Source organism: Magnolia sinica, chromosome 3 (genome assembly GCF_029962835.1).
Source record: "Magnolia sinica isolate HGM2019 chromosome 3, MsV1, whole genome shotgun sequence".
In the NCBI taxonomy this organism is placed as follows: domain Eukaryota; kingdom Viridiplantae; phylum Streptophyta; class Magnoliopsida; order Magnoliales; family Magnoliaceae; genus Magnolia; species Magnolia sinica.
Window position 1 is genome coordinate 20,408,253 of NC_080575.1, and position 12,724 is coordinate 20,420,976.

Consider the following 12,724-nt stretch of genomic DNA (forward strand, 5'->3'; position numbering starts at 1 on the left):
ATGCTTTTTTTAACTTATTAACGGGTCGGATCTCAAATAAACATCACGGTGGACCTTAGGAAGGTTTCAACGGTGTATGTCACTTTCTCCACTGTTTTCTGTAGTGGGGTCCATTACAGAAATTTATCTCCCTCATTATTTGACTCATGTCCTAAAATGATATCTCCAAATGGATGGACCGTGTGGATATAACACATTCATTATGGTGGGACCCACGTAACTTGGTGATCTCGCTACTCAACCTGTCAGTAGCTAATCCGCGTCCGAGAAAAAGGCTCGAACGACCTTTGGTTTTCAAACAGAGAGGGTTCCGGAAACCAGAACCCTAAAATATCTCCCAAATCTCATCGGATGTCTCCGGATTTCTCTCTAAAATCGGAGATGTTATTTGCGGTAACCTAGGAATGACGCTTCAATTCGAATCGCCCACCAAATGGAAGCTTCCGATCATGGTGATCTCTTCTACAGGTACCGAAATCCACCCTCTATTTTTTTTTTCCCGATTTTTTCGGATGATGACGTCGATGTCCGACAATAATGGAGAGGAAATCGCGTGATATCGTCAAAATATCGTGCGATATCGACGCTATATCGGCCGATATTTGGATTTTGAGTTTTTTGGTATCTTCCGGGGGTTATCGTGACTGTATCGTGTCGCAGGGGTGCGATATCGATAATATCGGCCGATATATCGGCCGATAGTATCGATATTTCGAACACTGGTCTTAACCACAAAAAGACTACGAGGAATTATTTGGTACTTCAGCAGAATGTGATGGTTGATACGATGCTCTGAAATTGCTAATGTGGACGTGGCATACATCTAGTAAAATCAAACTGTCCAAATTGTGGGACCCATTGTAGATATGTTGTTGTAGAGAAATGTAGCAGTTGGAATATTTTTCATTTCATAGGATTCTAGAATTCCCTTGATATTCTAGTAACCACTAAGTAATCTTCTTTGGAATTGTTTTGGTCCTTATGTAGCTAAGTAATGTAACCTGGATCTCATGCTTTGGCTGGTTCCGAAGGAGCTAGAAGAGGAAGGAGGAAGGGAGGATTTGGGCCTTCAGGGAATTGGAATACAATTTGGCATCCAAACACACAAAAGCAAGCCCTCTCTTCTCAATTCTCTCTCAATTTTTATTACAAAAGCCTAAACTACATGAAATTCTAGTGAATTTCCCTTTTCATGACCTTAGACAACAACTAATCCTGAAAACCTCTTGTAATCCCCTAACTGATCACTAACTAATCCGAGGTAATTAGTTCCCTAATATATCTAACCCCAACAAACTAAGACCGACTCTGTCAAACTTTATAACTCTTTAACCACCAATTAACAACTAACCAACACAAGAAGGAATTACAAAAATATTGCCAAACTCCAAAATTTGCAAAAAATATCCCTACTTGACGTCATTTATCTCATGTGTCTCATGAATGGTGTCTGGCTATGGCTGGTGTGATCCTAGCTGTCCAAGTAGGGCATGACACATGTCCACATCACTAATTTACTATCAGCTTGAGGGACAATGTTCATTGGTGTCCATATCATGTCGAAGACTATAATCTGTTATTGTTTCTCTTCAATTATTGTCTATTGTTGTAAATAGGGATTGTGCTACTGTAGATAGTTTGAGTGCTACCAAGTGCCTTTTCAACCCTGAGATTGGTTTTCCAGAGTAGTATGCCACTTGTTTATTGTGAAATGATGCTTATGTAGCATCATTCTATCACCTTAAGGGATTCCAAGTCCACTAGTGTTTGTCCAATGCTCTGGATTATACCGACATTCATAAAATGACAGTTATCTCTTTGACAGGATTATTAATACATTGAACAGTAAATTTTTTCTGTAAGTGATTTACCATTTTATTATTGCTCATAGGGAGGCAAACTCTATCTGAACGACTACTAAAATGTACTGGTCTCTGTAACAGCTTCTATTGAAATGTCCATATTATATTGTACCGTGGCTTGTTTTCTATGATTTCCCTCTCAACGAATATCTTTTGGCCCATAAAGAAAGCATCTTTTATCATTTCTATCATACATAATACCATGGCAAACATACCAAGCCAAGATAAACAGTATCGTTTTTCAAATTTTGATTTGATTTCTCTATTGTTCTTTCTTTATTGTGGCGTTTGGTTCTGATCTGATCCATTCATTGTTTGCATGACACTACAGCTATCCACGTACTGAGAGCACAGCCTACCCTGCCTCATTTGACTTCGGAGGCACACTTTCAGTGCAGCTTAATAATCCTGTTTGGGGTGATGATGTGCGGACACTACTAGCTAATAGATTTCACAAGCCACGAACGGGAACTGATGCCGGTGACCATCCTCCCATAACTCCAATGCGATTAGCAACTGAGGATATGTTAGGTAATGATGCTTGGAGATTATACCAGTACATCACTCAACATTTCATCGGGACTGTGAGTCCTGACTGTAAATACCTAAGGTGATAAAAAGTACTGCTTTTTCTTTGATGTACTTATTAGCTGCTTGTTTAGAAGGCCTCTGCTTGCATGTGAATATTCTGTGCCACTTGGGATGTTTTGCCACTAAAATGTTTATCTATTGAATTTTGAATAAGAATTTAGTCTCTGTCAATGTTTGGCCTTTTGTTTTCCTTCTGGGTTCATACTGCTAGTTTTTTATCTTTCTAATATCTGACCTATCAAACATTGACTTAGACAAAGGGTATTGTGGTAGTTTCACCAGTGATCTTTGTTAGAATAGTTCTGTTGTATCATTTTGTTCAAGAGTTGCTATTTGTCAAACCTGGTTTCTCAAACATTCAATTTCTTGAATCTTTGGTCTTAGTCGTCTTGTATGTGTGCGTGTGAGAAATGCTCGCACAATTAGTTGCACATCCAACTAGTTGGCGTGTGATGGCCCACCATAGTGTTTGTATGACATCTTGCCCATCAGCAAGGTTGTTCCACCATGAAAATGGGATGCCCCAAAAATCAGGTCGATCCAACCATGAAAATGGGATGCTCCACATGAATGTGGAGTTTTTGGGTTGTTGTTCATGGTTTTCTATGGTGTGCCCCACCTGATAGTTGGATCAACATTATTTTTCGGGTATCCCATTTTTATGATGGGACATCCTTGTTGGATGGGCAGGATGTCATACAAACACCATGGTGGCTCCCACTCGCTAACTAGTTACACAACTAGTTGGCTTGTGGGGCCCACCATGGTGTTTGTATGACATCTCGCCCATCCAACAAAGTTGTCCCACCGTGAAAATGGGATGCCTAAAAATCAGGTTGATACAACCATGAAAATGGATATCTAAAAATCAGGTCAATGGAATGCTCCACATGAATGTGGAGTTTTTTGGGTTGTTCATGGTTTTCTATGATGGCCCCCCTTGATGGTTGGATCGATCTTATTTCTGGGGCATCCCATTTTCATGATGGGATAACATTGTTGGACGGACGGGATGTCATACAAATACCATGGTGGGCCCCACACACCAACTAGTTGGACGTAAATTAGTTGCGTGTGAACATTTCTCTTTATATATAGAGATAATTATCAAATGCAAATTTTTGGAATATATTATAGTGCAAACAAGTTGTGTGGGGCCTGCCATGATGTCTTGATAACATCCACTTCAACCATCTTGCATGCCATGCCTCATTTGGCCATGGCCCAAAAGTAGGCCAATCCATGACTCAGGTGGGCCAATGAGCAGGAATAGTTGATAGGGACGCCTACCCTTGATTCTTGTAGAGGGCCCATTGTGTTGCATGTATGCCATCCATTCCATTGATATGAAACGTCTGCCCTAGTTGATGGCACACCTAAAAAATCAGGCTATTTTGAAACTTGGGTGGGCCTCAACATAAATCCAATGGTAGGTGTTCCCCTCCCAATGTTTCCTGCTTGATAGGCCTACTTGAGTTGTGGGGCCTGAGTTTTGGGCCAATGGCCAAACGAAGCATGGTGTGCATGATGGTCAAAGTGGATGTTATCAACACATAACGGTGGGTCAACATAACTTGTTTGCACTAGAATTATATTGCAAATGTTGGTGCTATAAAATATCCTATATTTCTTGTGGCTGCAATCTCTTTCATATTTCTTCATGTTTACTTCATCTTCAAGATTCAACCAATGTAAGAATCAAATTTCTACTTTCTGTTTTTAACTTTTTGTGTGTATGTTATGCATCAGATACCATTCCATCTTTGTATTTTTGTTGCCCTTGACGCAATTTTGGATGAGTTGGAATGGGTTCTAAATGTTTTGGTTGTTCCTAGCACATATAACTCAATATCTTTTAGTCATTCTTTGTTGTTCCTAGCATACATATTTGATTTTCAAATATATACATGATACATACACATTGAGTTGATTTTATGAGTTAATAAAATTATAGGTGGTTTGCTCGCACCTTTAGCTATTAAAAAAAAAAAAAAACATATGCACATATTTTTATTGCCCACATATTTATGACTCCAGAACTTCACAAAAGAGATCTAGGTGAAGAAAAATTGGTTTGCAGATCCCTAGGACCTTGTTCATGGAAGTAAAGGGGGAGTACCAGTTGTAGGCCCTAAGAAGCCTTAGTGACGCAGGACATGAAAATTAGATATGATGTGCAAGATTTCAGGCTTTAAATCATAATAATTTAGAAACAATCACAATAATTCCACATCCCACATAAAGTCAAGCATTAAACAAGGGGAATCTACGAGGGTCCAAGCCTATACATGTTAGAGCTGAATCAATTAAAAATTATAGACTAAACAATGCTCAAAGGATAGTAGATTCATCCACACATGCAAAAGATTATTTCCCAATCCAAGGGATTCTCACGTTTCAATTCGGGAAAACCTAGGGTTTCAAAAGTGGAATACAACTTGGGGATTTGAGATGAACTAGGGTTAGGGTTATGGAAACAAGGCGAAAGAGGAGTGAAATAGAGACGAGAGGGAACCTTTGATCAGCTTGCACGTGTGGACAACAAACTGGCCTAATGCACGTGCGTGGATGGCGGCCCGCACGTGTGTGGGGCCCACGAATATGGAATTAGCCAGCTAGGGCCTGGTCGGCTAAGGATGGGCCACCTTCCCTCCAAATTTCAGGCCAAACAGATGATCGGTTTGAACACGGTGCTCTGCCGAAATTTCAGCCCTCCTGCAGGGCCAGATTCTGAAAATCTGCTATAGGGGAAAGTTTAGCTACAAACGTGGGTGGATTTGAGGAGGGGATGGTTGTAGGAGATGTGGAATATGGAGGGTAGGAGATGGGGGCAATTTGAGATGGTTGTGGCTTCGCACCACGGTGGTTAGCCCTTCGAAGAAGGGAGGGTTTCGCACCCAATTAGGTTTTCACAACTCAGAGAATTAGGGAAGCAGGAAAACGAAGAATTTTATTAATCATCTTTAATTTAAAAAAAAAAAAAAAAACCCTACAAGGGGTTGCCTATTTATAAGAAAAACCTATATCCCAAAAGCCGCGCCATGTGTGCATACTATTACTTAAAGATGAAGTAATAAAAAATAACAACTAATCAATGCAATCTAAACCGTTCATGATGTTTCTAATAACGGTAATAAGCAAAACTCAAAAGTCCTAGGTCACCGAGGGTAGTGGGCCATGATCATGAGATCCAATGATGGGATCTACATGATGATCGGGTCTATCCCAAGGAACCAAAACATAGTCCTCTAACTAGGAGACCCTCCATGGATGCCGTCATTGATCCAGATCGAAGGTGGGGCCCTCCTTGCATATGTGTGTAAGGGGGGCGTGCGTGTGTGCGAGATGTCCCCATCACTTAGAGAGGCTACCCACCCCAAATAGGAGCCTTTTGATAAAGTTTGTACCTGCAGTACCTCAGGGGGAGTAAACCAGGGAATTGAAAGTCTTTCTTTGCAAGTACCACAATGCGTTTGAATATCCATCATTCTACATGGGATGTGCTTCCAAAATGTGGGTTTTCTCAATTTGGACAGTTACAGAACCCATTGCGCAATTGGCCGTGCTAGACATTGACACCGAAGGAGCCATGACTCCTTCCAGAAGCATGAAGGAGAGTAAAGTGTTTCAACCCCAAAATTAACAAAGTGGTGCAAGGCCACTCTAGAGGGATTGGATAGTTAAATAGCTGCTCCTCTATCATAATTTAACCATCCAATCCCTCTAGAGTGGCCTAAACTGAGCTGAATCCAACCCGACCTGACCCATTGCAACCCCAAACTCTAAAGAATCACTTCTGTTAGGCAACCATTACCAGTATTATCTGGTAGCCCTAGAAATGCATTCTAAACTTAATTGACAGTTGACATTGATCAACTGGAATGATCACATTATCAGGTGCAACTTGGATTACTGGAACTTGTAGTGCTCTCAAAGCATCGGAGCATTTCTTTTAAATATATATTAATTATTCTAAATGATGTTTCCTAGCCACAAACATGTAAAAGAGCCCGCGTATGTAAAGTGGCAAATGTGTGTGCACATAATCCATCCATTGGGTGAGCCTGACCATGTGAATGATCTTATTTGACTCAAAATGTAGATCCAAAGGACCAAATGGGCACTAGACAGGTACCAGAACCCAATCGGATCCGGATCCAGTCTTCAATAATGAGATCCAGAACTGAAATGTCCCAGACAGCCATGACCCAAACCTGGCTAATTTGGGTACGGGTACTATAGGACCAAACCTAAACCCGATCTGTTGACCATCCCAGAGGGTTCGCTAGTTGCTTAAGAGCTGTAGTTAACTAGTTATAGGTTGAAAGTTGAAACCCATCCTCAGTGGCAAGTAACCACTTGATAATAAAACTTTGTAGTGGGGAAAATTATGTCCTTTTAATTAGTTATTATTTGTTGACTGCAAATAAACCACCACAATATTTTACTCTTTCCTGATGACTCCCTGAAAGAAGATGGCGGCATCTTTTCATTTTGTAATATCTTTCCAGGAATTTTGCAATTAGCTCTCTGCATACAAATTCTGCATCTGGACTTGCTGCATCTGTAATGAAACTGTAGGATTTAATTACATATAGGGGCCGTGACATTGCTGGCTTCTTATTTGTGTTTCCCACTGTCTACTTGGACTGTTCTTGCCACCGAGTTCTTAAAAAGAATCCATATCTGTTGCAAGTATTGGAAATATGTGAGTTCGGATTGTGTAGAAGATGCTGATTAGCAATTAGTCATGTAGCATTAATTAGTGTTTTACTATATATGTAACACAACTTTATAGTATGTCTAGATCAAAACCAAGGTTCAATATATCGATTGAACATATCCTACCGATGAATTACATCGACGTCATGGGTACATTTCTCATTTAGCTCATGTTGTTCTCTCCTTTAGGTATATATATATATATATATATATATATATATATATATATATATATATATATATATATATATATATATATAAATAAAAATAAAAATTAACGTGTAAATCCTGTAAAAGATTTGACGACAATTAAAAAAAAATCCAAACAAGGGAATGATTGTAACCTAATTGAATATGTATGTCAAGAAACTATTTCACTCAATTTGGATTATATTAACAGTTACATTATAATTGATAAAATAACCTTGTGAATAATAAATAAAGGAAATATTTAAATACAATACAATAAATTATGTATGTATATGCGATACATTTCATTTCCAGTGATATACTAGTACGAATGATGCATTATAATGCAATATCTATGTCCTGATCCAACCATTTTCATCGTATCACCTGGTGATGAATTTTACCACAATCTCGATTTTGATGCAGGCTGAACTGGCCCAAGATCCATGGGCCAGGCCCAAGCCCAGGCTCCACAATTGTCCTATCAATAAGGAGGCTTAGGCCTCCTAATTATGCAGCTAGTTATGTAAAATCAATTAGCCAAATCTTCTTAAATTTGTTCTTATCCTTTAAGTCTCCTAATTATGCATTTAGTTATGCAAAATCAATCAGCCGAATCTTCTTAAATTCATTCTTATCCCTTATGCATCTTTTTATTACTTTTCTATTTTTGTAATAAATCATTGGTTGTCGATGACATTGTGAACCTATCTTCTTTGCACGTCTAACGAGCCTATTCAAGGGCCTTAAATGAGTAGTCTCAAGGCGCCTTTGAATTGAATAAAATTTCTGGTTTTTTTCTTTGTACTTTGTTTGTGGTTTCGTGCTTAGATCAAATGTGCCCATGTTTGCACGGAACCTTCCCATCAGCTGGCTGCACCAGTTTAGTATCAGAGTGGGTTCCAACGGCTGAATTGAAGTCCTAGATTAACCACAATCTCGATATTCTATTTCCTAGTTCTTTAATCATAAAATTTTGCGTCTTTTCGTTGTTATCTTCATTGCATCTACCCTCCCCCCTTCAAATGTCCAATTGACAAGGGTAGACTGTCAAAATTTTGGTAGCCATTTATCCTCCAAAATCCAGCCCATTAGAACCCAAAAAAATTAGTTATATTCTAGCCCATTAAAACCCCAAAAAATAAGCCCTATTCCTGCCCATTAAAATCCCCAAAAATCAGTCTTATTCCGATCTAAGTTCAGCCCCCATTACAGCCCATGAAAAGCCCCAAATCCAACCCCTTTTCCAGCACATTATAAACCTTAAAAATTAGCCTCATTGATGGGAACATCACGTGCACACGCACGCCCCCCCTACGCACGTACGCAAGGAGGAGGGCCCCACCATCGATCTGGATTGATGACGACATCCAGGGAGGGCCTCCTAGTTAGAGGACTACGTTTTGGTCCCTTGGAGTGGACCTAATCGTCATGTGAATCCCACCATGAGTTCTCATGATCGTGGCCCACTATTCTAAACGATCTAGTACTTTGAGTTTTGGTTATTTTTGTTATTAGGAACATCATGGACAGTTTAGATTGCTTTGATTAGTTGTTATTTGTGGTAACTTCGTCTCCAAGTAATGGGTTGCGCACATGGCGCGAGTTTTGGGGTATAGGATTTTTATTATAAATATGCACCCCTTGTAGTCTTTTTTTCTTATTGAAGATGATTAATAAAATTCTGTGTTTTCCTTCTTCTCTAATTCTCTGAGTTGTGGAAACCTAATTGGGGGCGAAACCCTCCCTTCTTCGAAGGGCTAACTATCGTGGTGCGAAGCCATTATAGAGAATGCTAGTGTATTATATTTATAGTGTGTCCTTTTAGTGTAAGTGCATGTGCACACTTCCCTATTCCCCTGCAGTGTACTATATGCTTTTTCATAATAAAATATTATGTGTTAGGGCATGCAAGCCTAACACACATCATCTCTCCCAAACTCTCCTCCTCCTCTCTCAATATTCTCATCTCTTCTTCACATTATCCTCATCAAATCTTTTTCTACTTGGTATCAGAGCAAGTTCAAGGCATTCCGCATCCAACAGGTTGAGAGGCGACACGTCACCTTGCTGACACCAGCTCTCGTACGGCTAACGTCAGTGTTGTACGGACACATGGACTCCGCTTGATCTAAATGTTTAGGGGTTTGATAGATCTTGATTTTAGAAGATTTGTCATGATTTTTTCAGAATTTATTGGACCTCATTTCATGGTATTTTGGGCGAAATAGAGAAATTCGAAAATCGGTTCCAGATTCCGTTTTTCTTCGATCTACCTCAAATCGGTAAGCTTTTCTTCGGTTTCTTTGCTCAAGATGGACCGAAATCTTCCTCCCAAGCTATCCATGGTGGATTTTTTACTTAAGATCAATGTTTGAGAGGTTTTTAACCTCAAATGGGCGTGCGGCTGGGCCGTTTTTCACTCGGTCAGGCCCTATTTGACTGCGTTTCATGGTATTTTGGATGATTGACATTTGTTTGAGGTTTATCTCTTGTTATGTTGAAGGATTGAGTGAGATAGAGTTGTTTGAATCAATCTTTCTTGGCATAGGGGGTCTCTTGGCATAGGTTTATTTCTCTTGGACTCTATTATGGCTGACAAAGGGCCCTCATCTCTTGGCATAGGGTCTCTTGAATCTAACCCCTTGCAGATTACCTCCATTAAGTTGAATGGTAACAACTATCTTCAATGGGCACAATCTGTAAAAGTATTTTTAGGAGCCCGTGACAAGTTGTCGTATATTTTGGATGATTCCCCAAGCTCTACAGATGTTATTTACAAGTCTTGGACAAAGGAGAATTATCAAGTTATTGCATGGTTGTTGAATAGCATGGATTCCTCGATTAGCCACTCAGTGATGTTTTTATCCTCGGCTAAAGGCATTTGGGATACGCTTCATGATATGTTCTCGGAATCTCAGAATTTTTCATGGGTATTCCAGCTTATTCAAGAAATTGGTCGGTTTCAACAAAACTCCAGATCCTTAAAAGACTACTATTCGATGCTTCGGGGTATGTGGGATGAGTTGGATATGTATCAGCCTCTTCCTTCCAAATGTAAAGAGGATCATGAACATGCTCATAAGCAACGGGATGATACTCGTATCATGTAGTTCTTCGCTGGGTTGAGTTCTGATTATCTTCACGTTCGCGATCAGGTTGTTATGCAGGATCCTCTTCCCTCATTGACGACAGTCTATGCCATGTGTCAGAGTGCTATGATCTCTACTCTTCCTTCTCATTCATTTGTGCCACCCGAGCGTTCGGCACATCTTGTTGGCGATCAGTACTCCCTTGGTCTTAGGGTACCATCCTTGAGCTCAGGGCGCATTTCTGGTTTTGGTGGTCGTGGTAGAGGCCGCGATCTAGATCGCAGTCGCGGCGGCCGTAGTCTTCGTGGTCGTGGTGGACGTGGACGAGGACGTGATGGTTCCCGCATTTGTTCACATTGCGGTGGAACTAATCACACTATTGATTATTGCTGGCAGCTACATGGTCGTCCTACGTATGTCGCTGCTTCTGTTGCTTCCACTGTTGCTTCTGAGACAGTCTTCCACCCCGACAGCTGAGCAGTCTACTTCAGGGGAGTCTCTTATTATTTCTCGGGCGGCATATGATGCCCTTATGCGGCTTCACATTCGGGATATTCCTGAGCCTTCTCACGCAGCTTCGGCCCAGTCAGGTACCGCCCTTCTTGCGTCATCCTCTCCTACCTCCTGGGTCATTGACTCTGGAGCTTCCTCCCATATGACTGGTAAGTTGCAATTCTTTTCTTCTTATTCTTCTTCTTCTTCTCCCACTCAGTATGTCACAGTCGTAGATGGAACCCAATCTCCCATCTCTGGGATTGGTTCCATCCCTCTCTCTTCTTCCTTGTCTTTGTCCTCCGTATTGCATGTGCCTCGTTTTCCATTAAACTTATTGTCTGTTAGCTCTCTTACTAAATCACTCAATTGTTCTATCACCTTCTTTCCTTCTTATTGTTTGTTTCAGGACCTACAGACGAAGAGAGTGATTGGTGGGGGGCATGAGCGAGGAGGCGTTTATCTTCTCGATGATACACCTGTTGCCGCTTCTAGTACCTTTTCTCTAGATCAAGAGTCCATGACTCGGTGGCATTGCCGCTTAGGCCACCCATCCATTGCTAGATTGAGACTTTTATTTCCCTCCTTACCTGTCACTAAACCATTATGCTGTGATATTTGTGAATTGTCTAAACATCATCGTGCTACGTTTCCTCCTAGCTCTTCTGGGAGGAAATCTCAACCTTTTCTTCTGGTTCACTCGGATGTTTGGGGCTAGCTCCGGTTACCTCGACTTTTGGATTTAGATATTTTGTTACCTTTATTGATGATTATTCCCGCATGACTTGGATTTATCTTTTGAAATCTAAAAGTGAAGTATTTGATGCATTTAAAGTGTTTTATCATGAAGTGTGCACTCAATTTCATTGTTCCATCAAATCCCTCCATTCTGATAATGGGGGAGAATACATGTCTACTGCCTTTCTGTCCTTCTTGCAGGAACGTGGTATTTTATCTAGGACGTCATGTGCTCGCACTCCTCAACAAAATGGTATTGCAGAACGAAAGAATCGTCATCTTCTTGACGTTGCTCGCACCCTTCTACTTGGTATGCATCTACCCAAATATTTTTGGGGTGATGCTCTTTTAACTGCTACTTTTCTTATTGATCGTATACCCTCACGTATTCTATCTTATAAATCTTCATTTACTATTTTGTATCCTCATGATAACCCATTTCCTCTACCACCTAAAGTTTTTGGTTGTACATGCTTTGTTCAAATTTTGGATGGGAGTAATGATAAACTTAGTCCCAGGGCGATTAAATGTGTCTTTATAGGGTATACTCGGAGTTAGAAAGGTTATAAATGCTTTGACCCATTGACTCGCAAGAAATGTCTCTGCCGATGTCACCTTCTTTGAGGATCTTTCTTTTTTTTCCTCTCCAGGCAGATCCCTCTGTGATCCTCTTGCGCGTCAGGGGGAGTATAACTGTTATCCTCTTTCCACTAATGATCATGGGAAAACTCCTCTCCCCTCTATTCAGCATCCTGTTGGTGATATGGTTGAGCCTAAGCCTCTGCGGGTGTATCAGCGTCGAGATAAATCTTCACAAGCTCAGTCATCTACCCTTCCGCTTACTTTGGATGTTGGTTCAGGTGACTCTCCTAACTCGAGTTTAGATCTTCCCATTGCCTTGCGCAAAGGGTCACGATCTTGTACTCAACACCCCATTAGTAATTTCGTTTCATATGATCATCTTTCACCGTCTTTTCAGTCGTTTGCAGCTTCCCTTTCATCACAGACTATTCCTAGATCTCTCTCACATGCTCTTCA

At 40.5% G+C, this 12,724-nt stretch overlaps 1 protein-coding gene across 4 annotated transcripts in view; it reads left to right on the top strand.

Annotated features, from left to right (window-relative positions):
* Positions 1 to 12,724, top strand: part of LOC131239665 (DNA topoisomerase 3-beta) — a 103,711-nt gene that overhangs the window by 56,376 nt on the left and 34,611 nt on the right. For all 4 annotated transcript variants that reach the window (XR_009168314.1, XM_058237497.1, XM_058237496.1 and 1 more), the window contains one exon: positions 2,194 to 2,472. Coding sequence is in view for 3 of the 4 variants with exons in the window: in XM_058237497.1 (XP_058093480.1) it covers positions 2,194 to 2,472 (279 nt within the window). In the remaining variant the exon portion in view is untranslated. The remainder of the gene's footprint in view (positions 1 to 2,193; positions 2,473 to 12,724) is intronic.